The sequence below is a fragment of the Papio anubis genome, chromosome 10 (genome assembly GCF_008728515.1).
Source record: "Papio anubis isolate 15944 chromosome 10, Panubis1.0, whole genome shotgun sequence".
Classification (NCBI taxonomy): Eukaryota; Metazoa; Chordata; class Mammalia; order Primates; family Cercopithecidae; genus Papio; species Papio anubis.
This window is the reverse complement of record NC_044985.1, coordinates 50,018,399-50,037,670: the sequence shown is the minus strand read 5'-3', so window position 1 is coordinate 50,037,670 and position 19,272 is coordinate 50,018,399. Positions and strand designations below refer to the sequence as shown.

The 19,272-nt window shown below is 35.8% G+C and overlaps 1 protein-coding gene and 1 long non-coding RNA gene across 8 annotated transcripts in view; one reads left to right on the top strand and one right to left on the bottom strand.

Annotated features, from left to right (window-relative positions):
* The window catches only part of LOC110740886, a 57,745-nt gene extending 42,480 nt beyond the window's left edge, over positions 1 to 15,265 (bottom strand). The window contains exons 1-2 of one of the 2 annotated variants that reach the window (XR_004176539.1): positions 15,179 to 15,260; positions 8,506 to 8,624 (exon numbers count right to left, since the gene is read on the bottom strand). This is a non-coding gene — a long non-coding RNA (uncharacterized LOC110740886). Of the gene's footprint in view, positions 1 to 8,505; positions 8,625 to 15,178 lie in introns of both variants that reach the window. The other variant, XR_002516129.2, reaches the window with a different exon arrangement.
* Positions 1 to 19,272, top strand: part of SCN9A (sodium voltage-gated channel alpha subunit 9) — a 188,013-nt gene that overhangs the window by 89,547 nt on the left and 79,194 nt on the right. For 5 of the 6 annotated variants that reach the window (XM_031651326.1, XM_031651324.1, XM_031651325.1 and 2 more), the window contains 7 exons: positions 3,360 to 3,566; positions 5,215 to 5,502; positions 7,240 to 7,611; positions 10,611 to 10,740; positions 11,830 to 12,068; positions 14,117 to 14,290; positions 15,087 to 15,443. In XM_031651326.1, coding sequence (XP_031507186.1) covers positions 3,360 to 3,566; positions 5,215 to 5,502; positions 7,240 to 7,611; positions 10,611 to 10,740; positions 11,830 to 12,068; positions 14,117 to 14,290; positions 15,087 to 15,443 — 1,767 coding nt within the window. The remainder of the gene's footprint in view (positions 1 to 3,359; positions 3,567 to 5,214; positions 5,503 to 7,239; positions 7,612 to 10,610; positions 10,741 to 11,829; positions 12,069 to 14,116; positions 14,291 to 15,086; positions 15,444 to 19,272) is intronic. The other variant, XM_031651323.1, reaches the window with a different exon arrangement.

The following is a 19,272-nucleotide window of genomic DNA, read 5'->3' as shown; positions in this document are numbered from 1 at the left end:
TTTATGGTTTGGGGTTTTACATTTAAGTCTTTAATCCATCTTGAGTTAATTTTTGTATAAGGTGTAAGGAAGGAGCCCAGTTTCAGTTTTCTGTGTATGGCTAACCAGTTTCCCCAGCACCATTTATTAAATAGGGAATCCTTTCCACATTGCTTGTTTTTGTCAGGCTTGTTGAAGATCAGATGCTTGTAGAAGTGTGGTGTTGTTTCTGAGGTCTCCGTTCTATTCCATTGGCCTATATGTCTGTTTTGTTAGCAGTACATGTTGTTTTGGTTACTGTAACCTTATAGTATAGTTTGAAGTCAGGTAGGGTGATGCCTCCAGCTTTGTTCTTTTTGCTTAGAATTGTCTTGGCTATATGTGCTCTTTCCTGGTTTCATATGAAATTTAAAGTAGTTTTTTTCTAATTCTGTGAAGATGTCAATGTAGTTTGATGGGAACAGCATTGAATCTATAAATTACTTTCAGCAGTATGGCCATTTTCATGATAATGAGTCTTCCTATCCATGAGTATGGAATGTTTTTCCATTTGTTTGTGTCCTATCCTGTTTCTTTGATTAGTGGCTTGCAGTTCTTCTTGAAGAGGTCTTTCATAACCTTTGTAAGCTGTATTCCTAGGTATTCTATTCTCTTTATAGCAATTGTGAATGGGAGTTCATTCATGATTTCGCTCTCTGCTTGTCTATTGATGGTATATAGGAATGCTTGTGATTTTTGCACATTGATTTTGTATCCTGAGACCTTGCTGAAGTTGCTTATCAGTTTAAAGAGCATGGGGGCTGAGATGATTGGGTTTTCTAAATATAGGATCATGTCATTTGCAGAGACAATTTGACTTCCTGTCTTCCTATTCGAATACCCTTTATTTCTTTCTCTTGTCTGATTGCTCTGGCCAGAAATTCCAACACTATGCTGAATAAGAGTGGTGAGAGAGGGCATCCTTGTCTTGTGCCAGTTTTTAAAGGGAATGTTTCCAGCTTCTTCCGATTCAGTATGATATTGGCTATGGATTTTTCATAAATAGCTCTTATTTTGAGATGTGTTTCATCAATACCTACTTTATTGATAGTTTTTAACGTGAATGGATGTTGAATTTCACTGAAGACCTTTTCTGCATCTATTGAGATAATCATGTGGTTTCTGTCATTGGTTCTGTTTATGTGATGGATTACATTTATTGATTTGCATATATTGAACCAGCCTCTCATCCCATCAAAAAGTGGGCAAAGGATATGAACAGACACTTCTCAAAAGAAGATATTTATGTGGCCAAAAAACATGAAAAAAAGCTCAACATCGGTGATCATTAAGAAATGCAAACCAAAACCACAATGAGATACCATCTCAAGTCCATCAGAATGGTGTTGTTAAAAAGTCAAGAAACAATAGATGCTGGTGAGGCTGTGAAGAAATAGTAGCGCTTTTACACTGTTGGTGGAAGTGTAAATTAGTTCAACAGTTTTGAAGACAGTGGGGCAATTCCTCAAGGACCTAGAACCGGAAATATCATTTGACCTAGCAATCCCATTACTGGGTATATACCCAAATGAATATAAATCATTCTACTACAAAGACACATGCACATGTATGTTTATTGCAGTACTATTTGCAATAGCAAAGAGATGGAATCAACCCAAATGCCCATCGATGTTAAACTGTATAAAGAAAATGTGGTACACATACACCATGGAATACTATGCAGCCATAAAAAAAGAATGAGATCATGTCCTTTGCAGGGACACGGATGAAGCTGGAAGCCATCATCCTCAGCAAACTAATACAGAAAGAGAAAACCAAACACTGCCTATTCTCACTCATAAGTGGGAGTTGAAAAATTTGAACACATGGACACAGGGAGGGGAAAAACACACACTAGGGCCTGTCGGGGGGTGGGAGGTAAGGGGAGGGAGAACATTAGGACAACTACCTAATGTATGCAGGTCTTAAAACCTAGATAATGTGTTGATAGGTGCAGCAAACCACTATAGCACATGTATACCTATGTAACAAACCTGCATGTTCTGCACATGTATCCCGGAACTTAAAGTAAACGTGTGAAAAAAAGCTCATCATCACTGGCCATTAGAGAAATGCAATTCAAAACCACAATGAGATACCATCTCATGCCAGTTAGAATGGCGATCATTAAAAAGTCAGGATAACAGATGCTGGAGAGGATGTGGAGAAATAGGAATGCTTTTAAACTGTTGGTAGGAGTGTAAATTTGTTCAACCATTGTGGAAGACAATGTGGCAATTCCTCAAGGATCTAGAACTAGAAATACCATTTGACCCAGCAATCCCATTACTGGATATATACCCAAAAGATTATATATCATTCTACTGTATAGACACATGCACACGTATGTTTATTGTGGCACTATTCACAATAGCGAAGACTTGGAACCAACCCAAATGTCCATCAAAGATAGACTAGATAAAGAAAATGTGGCACATATACACCATGGAATACTATGCAGCCATAGAAAAGAATAAGTTCATGTCCTTTGCAGGGACATGGATGAAGCTAGAAACCATCATTCTCAGCAAACTAAAACAGGAACAGAAAACCAAACACCACATGTTCTCACTCATAAGTGAGAGTTGGGTAATATAACAGATGGTCACAGGGAGAAGATCATCACACACTGGGGCCTGTTGGGGTTGGGGGGTAAGGGGAGGAATAGCATTAGGAGACATAACTAATGTTGGTAATGGGTTAATGGGTGCAGCAACCCACCATGGCACGTGTCACATGTAACAAACCTGCACGTTATGCTAAAAAAAAAAAAAAAAAAGAAAGAAAAATCTCTGTACCTTCAGTTTAATTTTGCTCTAATCCTAAAACTGTTTTGAAAAGTCAAATCTATTTTAAAAAGCAAAGAAAACCAAAAAAAGTTAATTGAAACACCTATGAGATGAATAAAGTAATTAAATAAGACTATCTCCCTAGAGTTAACATTCAATGATATTATTAATATTTGATGGTAAAGAAGGAAAAGATAGAATTTTAACAGTAAGAGGGACTATAGATATCACCTGTTCCTAAAATTTGAAAGTGAGCAAAGGATTTGATTTTATGAGTAATTTTCAGGCTATAGGAAAAAATGCATGATTTTTATACTACTACACTTAATAATAAAGAATCATACATGACTTTATTACAAGCATATTACATTGCTATATTCTTTGTACTGAAAATGTGTTTAATATTTGTTTTCCATGAAGATATAATTTCTCTTTATATTTTTGATAACATGAGATTATACAAAACTGTCAAATTTGCCCATGCCAGTCAAATTGAAATAATTTACTAAAAAACTTTCTGTTGTTCAAATGACAATTTCCATTTTTCCCTAGACGCTGCGTGCTGCTGGCAAAACCTACATGATCTTCTTTGTCGTAGTGATTTTCCTGGGCTCCTTTTATCTAATAAACTTGATCTTGGCTGTGGTTGCCATGGCTTATGAAGAACAGAACCAGGCAAACATTGAAGAAGCTAAACAGAAAGAATTAGAATTTCAACAGATGTTAGACCGACTTAAAAAAGAGCAAGAAGAAGCTGAGGTACTGTTATTTGATTTAAAATTCTTCCCAGAGGTAGAGATGCAAAAGGTTACAACAGAGGCTCTGTGGTGTATGTTCGGCCTTCTCCAGCTAGATTTTCTTTAATGAACTTTTGTGTATAAACTGCATCCTCATTTCTGGTGTGGATAAAGGAACCAATTTTGGACGGAGCTAGAATTGACACTTTCGCCATAATCATCTCACTGCATGGAAAGTGATCTAAGGCTGTACCTCCTAAACCTTTTACCTACAATGACTTAGAGTGTGTGTGTGTGTGTGTGTGTGTGTTTATATATGCATATATATATATGTATATATACACACACTCAAAATGGATTTGCCCAGAGCACCAATTGTATACAGTGGTTTCAGGAAACTTATTTTAATGTTAAAATTAACAGATACTGTTCTATGGGGTATGAATACCACAGTGCATCATGTTTTGTTAATGTCACAAGGATTTTTAAGATAAAACAGGAGATATTAAGAAAATAATAATTTTGATGTGGCTACTTCAGGTTGTCACAGATCCTTGAAAGTTTCCTCCTTAATCCTCTCTCCAAAGAGATTCTTCAGTGTAAATGTTTGAGAAGGCTTGTACGAAGAGAAACATAATTTCAAATATACTGCAGGTGTCTTAACATTTGTCTGAAGGTTTGACCTAGTTAAATCTCTTCAAGGAATCTAATGTATTAGGGGAGGGCCATCATCTGTAATGCAGATAAATTCTGATGCACAAATATTCAGTGCAGTATTTGAATAATGGTAAAAATCAGAAAACATTTAAATTTTGGAAAATTAGAAAATAACTAAGAAAATTATGAAAACTGTGTATCTCAGAGTATTATTTTGCCATAGAACTATGTGTTTTTTAAAAATTATGATGTCATGAGGAAAAATCTTTTAGAATAATGATGGATTAAATTCTGTAGTCAGATACAATCTCAGTTTTAAAATTATACAGACATATAAAAAGAATGGAAGAAATATTTGCACCAATTATTTCTGGGATGTAAGATGACTTTTTTTCTGTTTTTCATTTGTATCTTTATTTCCCATGTTTTTACAAGAATTTTTTTAGTGTTCATAAACAAAACATTTTTGTAAAAGGATAAGTACTGGGTTATCCCAGGTACTACCTAGGGAATCCCCAGAAGTTTCATTCAGGCCAATACTCATTGACCTTACCACTTTCTTACAATATTGTGCTGTAATAATTCATTTATTTTTCAGATAACTCAATCTTTATTAAACCATAGAGTGCCTGATTCTATTGATGATATGGAGTTAATTGCCTGATCATCAAATTGTCTGTCTTATTACATGGTTTATGTGAGTTTTACGTTCCAATATTACCTTATAAAACATTAACATATAATATTTAATTTGTCTTTACTGTAAGCAAATTAATAACATGTGATAGTTTAATTCCAAAACACAATAGAGCTTTATTTCAACCTGAGACAAAAAATATATATATACTTTGTAAGCATTCTGATGACTGTGTAAAGAAAACGATCATTTCATGTTTAAAGGACATGATTATATGCATCATGTTGTTATGCTGATAGGTGAAAGATGTCCTCTCCTAGGGTTTCCTAGGATTTGGAAATGACTCATTTAAGTGTTAATGTCTTGGCCCAACCAGGCAATCGCAGCGGCAGCAGCTGAATATACAAGTATTAGGAGAAGCAGAATTATGGGCCTCTCAGAGAGTTCTTCTGAAACATCCAGACTGAGCTCTAAAAGTGCTAAAGAAAGAAGAAACAGAAGAAAGAAAAAGAATCAAAAGAAGCTCTCCAGTGGAGAAGAAAAGGGAGATGCTGAGAAACTGTCCAAATCAGATTCAGAGGAGAACATCAGAAGAAAAAGTTTCCACCTTGGTGTTGAAGGGCATAGGCGAGCACACGAAAAGAGATTGTCTACCCCCAGTCAGGTACCACCCAAACTGCTCAATGTGTATCACCAGAGGCAGAATGATAGAGAAAAATGTCTTATTTTAGGGTAAGAGACCTCAGGAGAGGATAGTGAGTGACTTCATTGGTATGATTTTAGGTAAAAACCTAGTATCGCTGGGCGTTAATGGAAAGATGTACACAGGTTTTCATTTGGGTTTGATCATTTTTGAAAGATCTTATAGTTTCAGAATTGTCAAAATATTTTCTAGTAAACTAATTTTCAGAAACAAAATATTCCTGAGAACCATTGTAGAAATAAAGAGGCTATTCACACTATAGACTAGTTGCGCTTCTTTCTTTCTTTTTTTTTTTTTTTTTTGAGGCGGAGTCTTGCTGTGTAACCCAGGCTACAGTCAGCTCACTGCAAGCTCCGCCTCCCGGGTTTAGGCCGTTCTCCTGCCTCAGCCTCCCAAGTAGCTGGCACTACCACGTCTGGCTAATTTTTTGTATTTTTAGTAGAGACGGAGGTTTCACCATGTTAGCCAGGATGGTCTCAATCTCCTGACCTCGTGATCTGTCCGCCTCGGCCTCCCAAAGTGCTGGGATTACAGGCGTGAGCCACCATGCCTGGCCTTGCTTCTTTCTTAACCATTATAGTTAATAGTATTACCTGAGTATCACTCACCCATTTGGAACTTTAGAGAAGCCTTTGATATCCTCCACCCCCAACCACATCAACTACTAATATGTAATGCCATAGTCCGTTAATTCTGCTTATGTGGAAGTTCTCTTTCCCTTTCTCTTTTCACTGGAACCTTCATCTCTCAGATCTCCCTGCCTATAATTCTGCACAAATCCCCAAGAAGAACCATTACTTCTATTTTCCTTAGGACTTCCCTGCTTTCCATCACACAACCCCACAAATCATTTTTGTAAACTAAAAATCTAGTTAAGAATCTGCAAGATTCTGCCTGATATACACAATAATAAAAGGTAGAGTCCCTGCCTTCACAATTTCACTTGAACCTAGGCGATGATACGGAACTTGGACACATACATCAATAAAAATAAATATGACAGGAGCAGTCCAAGCTGGTTTTGAGGCAAAGACCTTGCCATACTTTTTCCATTGTTCACAATATTTGCTGCTTTGTTCTTTACATAGTAAGCACTAATGTCTATTGAACTAGATCCTTCCAAAGGCTTTGCATCCTGGACATGAGTCATATAAGCAAGAATTTTTCCTCCTCTTTGGTATTGGGAAACTACTTTAAAAATATTTAATGACTATAAATTAACTGGTGTTAAATGGTCTTTTTAAATACACTCTAACTGAGCTCTTAGTACGTAAGGTGGATTTTCAATGCAAAGAAGCAGACAGCATGATTTCCAGTTTTTTGTGAAGCTTGGGGATTGATATATAAAAAGGTGAATGACCGGTAATACTAAGTTCTTTTTTTAAATGAGATATTCTGTGCAGCAAAATGAATGGCATTAAAAGAAAGGAGCAGTAACTCTAGACCAGAATATTAGAGAGCTGTACAGCAACAAATAATTTACCTGGTCCTGAAAGGATGAGTTCTGCAAATCATTTCATCCCTTCAGTGGAATAAGTTTTTTTTCTCACTGAATTGCTTCGGTTTTAAGTGTGTTTCTTTTAAGTCAGTACAGAGCCACCTGCCCTCAGGCCAGTGGGTTCAGTGGTATTTATATGAAGTATACTTCTGTTAGTAGGTGCTTCAGCAAATACATGTTATTTTGTAATTTTTCTGCAGTCACCACTCAGCATTCGTGGCTCCTTGTTTTCTGCAAGGCGAAGCAGCAGAACAAGTCTTTTTAGTTTCAAAGGCCGAGGAAGAGATATAGGATCTGAGACTGAATTTGCCGATGATGAGCACAGCATTTTTGGAGACAATGAGAGCAGAAGGGGCTCACTGTTTGTGCCCCACAGACCCCAGGAGCGACGCAGCAGTAACATCAGCCAAGCCAGTAGGTCCCCACCAATGCTGCCGGTGAACGGGAAAATGCACAGTGCTGTGGACTGCAACGGTGTGGTCTCCCTGGTTGATGGACGCTCAGCCCTCATGCTCCCCAATGGACAGCTTCTGCCAGAGGTGATAATAGATAAGGCAACTTCTGATGACAGCGTAAGGACGTTTTACATAGCTCAGGCATGGCTGGGCCCTTGTTCCTGCATCAGTCGGTCTCTCTGCTGGAGGGCCTTCTCTCTGGTCTTGTGAATGGCTCTGCATTTTGCAATACTTTTTCTCTAGAAACACACCTTTGATTCATTACCTTAATCCTCATTCTATGTGTTGTAGGCATCTAACTCAAAGATAAAATCCCATTTTTGTAAAAAGGTACTTGTCTATTAATTTTATAATTGAAGATTATAAATAATCTATTTAGAGAACAATTTATGAAAGATAAATATATAGATAGATATCAGCACAGAAAATGCAATGATAATGCTGATGTTAGTTAATAATAGATCCCATTTCTATGAAGAAATTTGGATTACTTGCCAGCTACTGCTATCTTTTTCAGGTCACAACTTAATATGTACCTATTCCAAGGAATTCCAAGGAATCTTATTTGAGTTGTTAGTAACAGCAAACACGTTTTTAGTATTTACGACAACCCCATGAGATGACATATTATTATTATTATTATTTTTTTTTTTTTTTTTTTGAGACGGAGTCTCGCTCTGTCGCCCAGGCTGGAGTGCAGTGGCCAGATCTCAGCTCACTGCAAGCTCCGCCTCCCGGGTTCCCGCCATTCTCCTGCCTCAGCCTCCCAAGTAGCTGGGACCACAGGCGCCGCCACCTCGCCCGGCTAATTTTTTGTGTTTTTAGTAGAGACAGGGTTTCGCCGTGTTAGCCAGGATGGTCTCGATCTCCTGACCTTGTGATCCGCCCGTCTCGGCCTCCCAAAGTGCTGGGATTACAGGCTTGAGCCACCGCGCCCGGCCCGAGATGACATATTATTATCTCTGTTTTACAAATGGGAAAATTGAGGCATGGGGAAATAAAGCAACTTACCTCAATGTACTCAGGTAATAAACGGTAGCTCTGAAGTTGAAACAGAGGCTGTCTGTTTCAGAGCTTGTACTCTTAACCACCCACTCTGCTATCTCTCCAATGTGCAGTAGAACGCTTACCTTGAAAAAATTTAGAATGACTATGTCTTAGGTCCTCTACATAAATGAAACATAACTGTTTTCCTTTTTTAAAAATATTTCATCTGGAGTCTATGAATCAAAACAAAATATCTGAAACGCAAGCATTGATACAAACAAACATAAAAGCAAAACAACAATTTTACAGCAGTTCCAAAGGTCTAGGAGTCACTGAGTGGTTAGAGAAAGGTGTCTGATTAGGCTTGAAAGTGAGATCTTTCTCATTCCTGGAGTTTTCAGGATATCTCTTTAGCCCACTCACTATGCTATGCTGCATTACTAATATCAGCAAGGGCTTTGACTAGCCCAATAAACTTCAAACATACGCTACATGCTTATATATTTATATTTGCAGACAGTGTAGTATTTTAAATGAGAATATAGTTCCATCAAATCCATGGCCACACATATATTTCAATTTGAATAAATGCATGTGCTTTTAGGTAACATGTGACCTCTATGTGTGCATGATACAGCTTAAGCCCTTCTCTCAAGGTACTTTTCCTTATTGAATGAGCATGTTAAATTTCTGTGGAATCAAACTTTGGTTGCATTTTGTTTTTTAATTATGTGTATAGTATGTAAAATATTATATAATTTATATCAGATTTGGAGATTATTTCATATTTTTTAATGAAGTTTCTTCATTTAAGAGTTTTTTAACCATAGAAAAATCAGTATCACAATAAATCCTAAAGTGAAAACTAGAAAACTAGGGGAATTAGTGGATACTTATAAGATACAATGGTAATACAATAAACATAAAATTGTGGCACAATATATGGTTTATATGAAAACACTGCATAACAAATAATGTCATCTCTATACCTGAAACATATCTACATGGAAAATAATTTGTTTAATCTGACACATTCTTATTTCACAGACTATAGCACAGAAAACATGGTTTTGAGCCTTTTCAAAAAGTTGACTTTTTACGGAGATCTCTCAAATGGGTGTGTCTGTTCACATACACATATATGTCTAATACACCCATGCACATATTTATGCCTGTATATGTTTTGATACACCACATACATGCATGGCTATATACAACTATATAATTTTACAAATCTAGAAATATATATTTGTATATTTAAATATATGTGTTTAAAATATATACCACATACCACACACAAGCAGACAAATGTGATAGATCTAGAGTTGTATAGTTTTTTGTGTATATATGTGTATGTGAGTATGTGTGTGTATTTCTGGCCTGCATGGAATCAACATAGTGTTTTAAATTTGAATTAATTTTCAAGTTTTACAAATAAGACATTTTCTCACAAAAATAAATATACTTGGTATGCATGAATTCATATTTTTGCATGGCAACAATTTCTAGAGCTGAAAGGGCGGTCACCTCTTTCAGATGTAGCTTGCATTCTCCATTTCACTAATTGTTCTTTTCAAACTGAGTCATTGATCATCATATACTCTGCTCAGTTCATGAGGTCTTCCTTGGCAGTAAGAGACAAGCATTATGGTAGTTTCATTAATGTTGTTCCCTCAATACAAAGTAATTCCAGAAATTTATCAGAGAACACTGAGATTCTACCCCTTTAGATACACAGTACTACAGCACTTTAACTGTTTTCATGTAGGACTCTCACATGATAAAACTATCTGAATAAATTGGACACCCAGAAAGGTAGAGAGGTGATGATAGTGATATAACAAAAAAGCAGCTAGCTTTATTTTTTATCTCCTAAATATTAATTCCTTTAATCCTTACAAGAATATGAAGCAAGTACTATGATTATCCCCATTTTACCAATAATAAAACTGAGACAGTTAATTAACTCTCCTGTGATATACAGCCAGTAAGTAGCAGAGCCATAATTTGAACCCAGCAATCTAAGCTCTACTTTTAATTACTCACCACAGCTATATAAGCAAGATTTTATCTTACACCTTCAATTTATTAGGATTCTGTTCTTAAGACGTTAATTGATCTTTTTTTAGGGCACAACCAATCAAATACACAAGAAAAGGCGTTGTAGTTCCTATCTCCTTTCAGAGGATATGCTGAATGATCCTAACCTCAGACAGAGAGCAATGAGTAGAGCAAGCATATTAACAAACACTGTGGAAGGTATGTAATAATCTTCTTTTTACCAGACAGATTCTTAAATAAAATTAACATAAATCTGGTCAACCTTAAATAGACACGTGAAATTCTTAGGAATAATTCAGAGGCCATAAAATAGTTTTAAATGATGGTAAAGGTAACCAACAGATATTGATGGAAGTGTTTTTATGTGCTTAAAAATGGATAAACTTATTTGCTCTTAAACACGCACATTGATAACATGGCAAAAATGACTTTGCAAAAATGAAAAAAAAACCCCACAAAGACAGATGTTGGGTGATCTGACCTTTCAAAGACAAGTGATTTAATGGTAATTGATGCAGAAAACAAGGTTAACCCAGAGCTATGTGATTCTGTCCCTATCCAATCTTACAAATTACATATTCGCTCAAATTTGTCTCTTCTAATAAGCAAAGATAGTCAAAGGGTGACAACTTTGCAAACTGTGCTGGCTTCTACCCTCTCCCCTGACAATATGCCCCAGGTCCCACCTGGTCCCTGGTCTAACACTTCACCCCCACATTCCCATCATGGGAGCAGACAAAGTGTCTACCCATCCCCTGAATGAATGATGAGAAGTAAATGGGCTGGCTAATGGTGTGAAATGTCTATTTCATGAGTCCTCCATAAATTATTTCTAGTTGCTTGGTTCTAGGATTGTTTTCATCCGTGAACTATTACAGCAAGAGTTTTTTCTGGATAGAATAGTCTCATCTTATTGTTGTCATGGGACTAAAAACACAGGTGAAAAATATGCATATTGGTGGAAAATATACATTTCTCTGTTAAGGAAACATTAGTTCTCCTGTTTACCATCACATGTTAGGTGCATTTTCCTCTGAAAGATGCCCACATATGTGCTTGCAGTCATTAATTTCACTTCCTTACCCTCATTATGCTTCATCTAGGCAACAAACATGTCATAATAGACTTACGTAAGAGGCTATACTTTCATTGAAAACAGTACTGTTAAATTTTCAAAATCTAAACTACAAACCTTGTTTCAATATTAGAGTGCCTCACTGATTTGTATCTGATTAGGAGTGAAATATACAAATGGCTGACTCCATGTTCTCTGTTTTTTTCTCCCAGAACTTGAAGAGTCCAGACAAAAATGTCCACCTTGGTGGTACAGATTTGCACACAAATTCTTGATCTGGAATTGCTCTCCATATTGGATAAAATTCAAAAAGTGTATCTACTTTATTGTAATGGATCCTTTTGTAGATCTTGCAATTACCATTTGCATAGTTTTAAACACATTATTTATGGCTATGGAACATCACCCAATGACTGAGGAATTCAAAAATGTACTTGCTATAGGAAATTTGGTAAGTCTCTTATTGTATGTTGCATACTCATAGTTTCTCTCTTTAGTTGTCATCACTGTCATTTCATATTTTTTTATGTCAGATGAATCAGCAGCCTCATAATTATGCATATCAAGAAGTTACCATATGAATGGATGCGTAGAGCCAAGTTTCTGGTTATGTCTTTCAAAATAATTGCGCAGTAGTGTTGAGGTCTATAAATAACAATACTATTTCTATAAAAGGTTACCATCTTGGGAGTTGATAATGATTTTTTCTTCCAGCATATTTCTTGGGAACAACACTTAACATTTTTGGTTCTTTCTTATACCTTCCTAATTACATTGCTGCTTTCTTGTAAGTACACATCTCACATACTTTCAGAAAACCTGTGGATGTATTGCTTTGACATAATAGTGGTGAAGTGTTTGGGTCCTCAGAGTCCCAAAGACCTGTGTTTGAATGCTGATTCTGCATTATATGAGTGATATGGCCTTGGACAAATATTTTAACTCTATATTATTTAATTTCATTTATAAAATAATACTTCATTATAAAATGATAATTTTTATTTATAATATAATTATAACTATATTTCATTTATCATATTGTTAGGTGGATTAGTTTCTACTTATTAGCCTCGCATATAGTAAATACACAATAAATTAAAGCTATCATCATCATCAACATCATTATCATCAAAACTTCAAAAGCTTAATGAAACAAGCTTTAAAAACAACTATTTTGAGAAACCAAAATGGTTGAACTGGACATAGAAGACTCAAGGATAGGTGAGAAAGTGATCAACAGGCTTCTAGAAGATATAAGATCCAATTAGGAAAACTGATGCCAGAGTGATCTCTAAAATGTACAGTGTTGGTCACACTAACTCATAGTAAACAAAGGGCCAGTTTTTGACTATGGATGTGAGGCAGGCACCAGTTCATTTTTAGGGCTAGAGAATCCCAGCTTACGACTCTTCGTAGACCATGAATAACTCTGGGTATCTTTGTCAATGTCTACATAAGATAATTTTGCTTTTGCCGTGGTCCCAAACAAATTGATATTTGAAGACCAGAAGTTCTTTTCTGGCTCTGCCTTCTCTTCCAAATTGTCTACAAATATTCCCAGTTACAATGTTTTCCCCATGTGCTCGCTGAGTTAGCATTCTTCTTCCCTTCTATTTATCTTTGGAAAAAGGCAGGAATATCTAGTTTCTAATTGTTGGTGGAGATCTGGATCATGCAAATAAGTACCTTCTCACTGAGATGACTACATCCCTGTGAACTCAGAAAGGATTTACCTGGTCACAGCTATTACCACAACCTCAAGTCCAGCTGCTCCCTGCCAGTCGTCTTGATCCTGCATTATTTGAAAATTGACTCCTACAATTATAGACCTAAACATTTCCCTTAGAATCTTCTTTGATCAGATTCCTTGACTCAAAGTGTACCCAAAGGATTCATTTCGGTGTTGCCTTTTTAAGTGAGTCCTTTGATACCAGTATCATGAATTGATATTTTGCAATGCACTTTTGTGTGAAAGCTTTAGAAGTCTTACTTTAGCTGCCATATTGTCAATTAAATACTTTTTTCTCATCTGCTGATAAATCTTTAACGAGTGAGTCAACATGTTCTTTATTACTCTAACAGTAGTCAGATCAGAAAAAAAAAATTTTTTTCTGGCTCAAAATTTCAGTATCAATTTATGTTTTCTTTTTATCTTCTTCCAGAACAACTTTTTGACCCACATAAATTCTTTGAAAACAGTGACTGTGTCAATTACCAAATGTTTTACTTTGCTGAAATTTTAATATGCTATTCTAAAACGCTCTATAAATATGATGAGCACCGACAGGACAGTTAGAGCTTCAACCTTTTGATACTTATATGGGAGCCAGGGAAGAGTGATACCTAGTTTATAGGACTAAGTTGATAAGAATATCCATTTATAAAGTATTTAGCAAACTGTCTGGAACACAGTAAATGCTAAGCAAACAGTGATTATTATCATTGTGTTGATTTACTATTTTCTAATATTAACAGAAAAACATTATGTTTCTCACTTAGGTCTTTACTGGAATCTTTGCAGCTGAAATGGTATTAAAACTGATTGCCATGGATCCGTATGAGTATTTCCAAGTAGGCTGGAATATTTTTGACAGCCTTATTGTGACTTTAAGTTTAGTGGAGCTCTTTCTAGCAGATGTGGAAGGACTGTCAGTTCTGCGATCATTCAGACTGGTAAACATAAACTAAGGTTGCCATTATATTCTATAATAAAGGGATATTTATTTGGTTTTGCATTATTATTTAAAACTTTTTGGAATTTGAATCAAAAGGCAAGATTATATCTTGATATCAAGTAAAATAAAATCCACTCATTGACAAATGCACTTAAATAACTGAAACCACTTGAATATTTTTACAATTTTTGAAGACATGCTCAATTCTAATTTGAAGTGCACACTAATAATATAAATATTTTCTATTATATTAATATAGTGCAATAATTTATTTCACAGTAAGAAGCTTATGACTTACAGAATTTCAATGATTTTATGTTCATAACTTTATGAAGTAAAGATCAAATTGTTATCCCTCAAACAATTGTTGTCTGATCTTAACAATATAAAAACAAATAAAGACTTTTTAAAGCACATTTCTCTAATATGCTAGAATTTATCTAAATGTCAGCATGAAAAATGTATAAAAGTATTAGAAAATAGAATTAAGGATAAATTATCAATTCTAAAAGAAATAATATCACAAATTATAAGAGATTTCTATAGCAATCCTGAACTAAAAGTACATACTTTCTTCATAATATCTGTTGTCATTTTCTGGGGCAAGTAGAACAAAATTACAGAAATACTGAAAATAGATGAGAATGAAAAATAAGAATAGTTTATTTTAGCCAGATAATAATGACAATATTATAGGACTTAAAGTCAGCTTTAAACTTTGAACAAAAATCAAGATTGGAAACATTGAAAAAATTTTCATAATGATTAATATTAAACTTTATATTTGCTTTTAGCTCCGAGTCTTCAAGTTGGCAAAATCCTGGCCAACATTGAACATGCTGATTAAGATCATTGGTAACTCGGTAGGGGCTCTAGGTAACCTTACCTTAGTGTTGGCCATCATCGTCTTCATTTTTGCTGTGGTCGGCATGCAGCTCTTTGGTAAGAGCTACAAAGAATGTGTCTGCAAGATCAATGATGACTGTACACTCCCACGGTGGCACATGAACGACTTCTTCCACTCCTTCCTGATTGTGTTCCGCGTGCTGTGTGGAGAGTGGATAGAGACCATGTGGGACTGTATGGAGGTTGCTGGTCAAGCTATGTGCCTTATTGTTTACATGATGGTCATGGTCATTGGAAACCTGGTGGTATGTAACCAGATGTTCATACATTTTAATTTCTCTGTGGAAATTATTTTGTGATGATGTGATCTATTATTTTTATAATTTTATAATTATATCTAAAGTCATTAATTGCAACAGAATAGTGATAATTTTAATACAAGAAAGAACAGGAAAGAGAACAAAATGTTGTTTTAGTTTCCCTAGCCAAATAATCCATATTTATATTTTTCAAAATCACTGCCTTTTCATTTTAATGCAAAGCTTTCTATCTTTCTCTCTAATCTTGATAGTAATGGCATATGCTCTCTTGAAGCTATACTAATAAATAATATATAAGTAAGTTAATAATAACAAAAATGAAGTTAATAATGGACCAAGGCAAATGAAAGGACTGGTCCCGCACCTTATAGCCATGTATAAGACTAGCCTCTATAGCAAGGATCAGCACCTATGCCCCACAGACCACAGCAAGTCCAGTGCCTGTTATTGTGTGGCCCTGGGAGCTAAGAATGATTTTTAAATTTTTAAGTGGTTAAAATAATCAAAAGAAGAATAAATGACACATGCACATTATATGAAATTCAAATTTTAGTGTTCATAAATTTTATTCAAACATGGGAGTGTTAATTCATTTACGTATCTTCCATGGCTGCTTTTACATTACAATGGCAGAGATGAATAGCTGCCATGGAAATCCTATGCCCAATAGCATCTAAAATATTTATCATTTGGCCCTTTACAGAAAAAGTTTTCCAACCACTGTCCTATAGCATCGCGTAGACATAGCAATTTGCCTATTTTTTGAATTAGTGTTTTCTTGACTTGTACTTCTTTTTATTTTTTTCTTCCTTATACTGATTGGTGAACACTTTCAAGCTTACAAGCAGGAGAAAATTGGGATAAGGTGCTCTTCTATGAGCCACTCATCTCAATTCTCAAATCTGCCGTGTTGACTAGTCTCAGTTGGTCAGCTTGACATCAAATCTCTCATCAGGTATCCAGAAGGTGGGGTATGGTAACAGCCATATGGTAAGTGCCTTCACTTCCCACTGAGTTGAAAAAGTTACTAAAATATTGTTGTCCTTGTAACCACCATAAAAAAAGGACTCAGAAGTCAGGACAGAAACCTACATTCATCCAATCACACACTAAATGATACTGTGCCAGACATACACAAAGGCATTTATGCAGCACATATTCTGGATTTTTACTGCACAAAAAATATATATCATGGATTACCATTCTGTAATTGTTGATCACCCTCAAGTTGCAGTAATAAATAAGCTTTCTAGTTTTATACAGCCTTACAAATTCCTTCCAATATGGAATGAAATACACATTCTCTTTGTTTCTTCTTCTCAGTTTTGCATTTATAAGCTCCTATAGCAGGATTTGCTTGTGTATTTTCTTTTTCTTTCTTTTTTTTTTTTTTCTTTGAGATGGAGTCTCACTTTGTTGCCCAGGCTGGAGTGCAATGATGCAATCTCGGCTCGCCCCAACCTCCGCCTCCCGGGTTCAATAGGTTCACCTGCCTCAGCCTCCTGAGTAGCTGAGATTACAGGTGCATGCTACCGTGCCAGCTGATTTTTGTATTTTTAGTAGAGGTGGGTTTTCATCATGTTGGCCAGGCTGGTCTCGAGCTCCTGACCTCAGGTGATCCAGCCTCCTTGGCTTCCCAATGTGCTGGAATTAGAAGCATGAGTCACCACGCCCAGCCGTGTACTTCTTCTTAAAAAATTTTGACATAAAATCATGAAATTGGGACAGGTATAACTTGTGAAAACATGCCACATCAAAGCCAGTGATCACAAATAATTTAAATGTTTATTATTTATTCAGGCAAATTCAAAGGGAAAGGCATTCCCTTGGCTCTCACTTTATCCACTCAATATTTTTCAGTATCTTCTCTGTGAAAAGAAAGGTATTTAGGTATAGTTTAGATAGGAAGGCATTGTTTAGGTATTATTTAGGGTGGAAAACCAAAACCAATTACCCATGATCTAATCGTTGTTTTTAAGATGCTTATTAGGACACAGAAAAGTGGTACACGAAAGATATCAGACAAGGAAGAAGTGATGAGTTCTACCAATGAGGTTAAAATAAAATGCTTTTGACACTTAAAGAGTTTTAGATTGAGACTTAAGGGAGTTTTTTGAAGTGGGCCTTTGAAGAATGGATAATATCATATTTGATCCTGGACACTGGTGTGAGAGTTATGTTTTCCTTTGAATGACAATATAGATTTATAGTAAAAAACAGAGGAGATGTATCGATGAGTGTTTCGTTCATGTAGAATTAGTGTTAACTAACTCATATTGTTATTCTTTAATTATTAATTATTGGCAATGAAAGTATACAGAAAAGAATTCATAAAGTTGATAACCAATTCTTGACTAATGAAGGAACTACCAATATCATAGAATTAAAATTTAAGGAAAAAAATATATTCCTGATATAGTCTTCCACATTAGAGTTATATGCTAAACTGGCTTCTCTTTTTTAATATTTCTCTAATTTATTGTTTCAGTCGTTTTATTGCCAATTAATTGAAATGGTTAAGGATCACAGGTTTAGGAAAACATTTGGAAAAATAGATTTTAGTCAGCTTGGGTCTATATCAGGAAACTTGTGAAGATCTTTAATCACAATGAGACTTTGAATCAAGTATACATTTTATTAATATTTCTTCTCTTGTTTAACGTAATAATACAAAGATGATACAAATGGACTTTATTTTGATTTGTGATACCCACTAGGTTATAGAAATATTAGAGACTTAAGATTTTTGAAGGAAAGAGAGTTGTCACAGCAGCTGTTCTCAACGAAGTGAGAACCTCATGAGCCACCGCACCCTGTTAAGATGGGTTTAACACTTGAATGGATTAAGGAGAATAAAGCAGTAAAATGGACCTTCAGATCCTCACCAATATTCCTATTAAAACAAATATACACAAATGTGTATTTCATAGTGAAATATACTTTTTCATTGACAAGTATTAAACTATTAAACTATTTCAGGGACTTTTTGCAATTATCAAAATTGTTCAGTATGATTCCCAGACCTCCCACCTCCAGAATTTTCTCTAAAATCAGACTTATTGAGATACAATTTTAACCTGCTCTTTTTACTTACATCTCAGAGAAATTTTTTTTTTTTTTTTTTTTTTTTTTGAGACGGAGTCTCACTCTGTCACCCAGGCTGGAGTGCAGTGGTGCGATCTCCGTTCACTACAAGCTCCGCCTCCTGGGTTCCCGCCATTCTCCTGCCTCAGCCTCCGGAGTAGCTGGGACTACAGGCGCCGCTACCACACCCGGCTCATTTTGTGTATTTTTAGTAGAGACAGGGTTTCACGGTGTTAGCCAGGATGGTCTCGATCTCCTGACCTCGTGATCCACCCGCCTCGGCCTCCCAAAGTGCTGGGATTACAGGCATGAGCCACCGCATCCGGCCCAGAAATTGTTTTAGGTATGACCAAAATGAGGGGTGAGTACCTTCTCTTCAGTTAGGTCTTACTTTGATTTTTCAAACATGAGGTAGATGATTTGGGCCATGAAAAGACTTACATCAAATGCCAATTCAATTTTCTTTTTTGTTTCCTGGGTAAAACAATGTTTAAATATAATTTACATGTTTCCTGCCCTCTGTGAACATTTTTTTTTTTTACAATTTTTTTTTTGTTTGTCTGCTTGCTTGTTTGTTTTTGAGACGGAGTCTGGCTGTGTTGCCCAGGCTGAAGTGCAGTGGTGAGATCTCGGCTCACTGCAAGCTCTGCCTCCTGGGTTCATGCCATTCTCCTGCCTCAGCCTCCCGAGTAGCTGGGACTACAGGCGCCTACCACCACGCCCAGCTGAT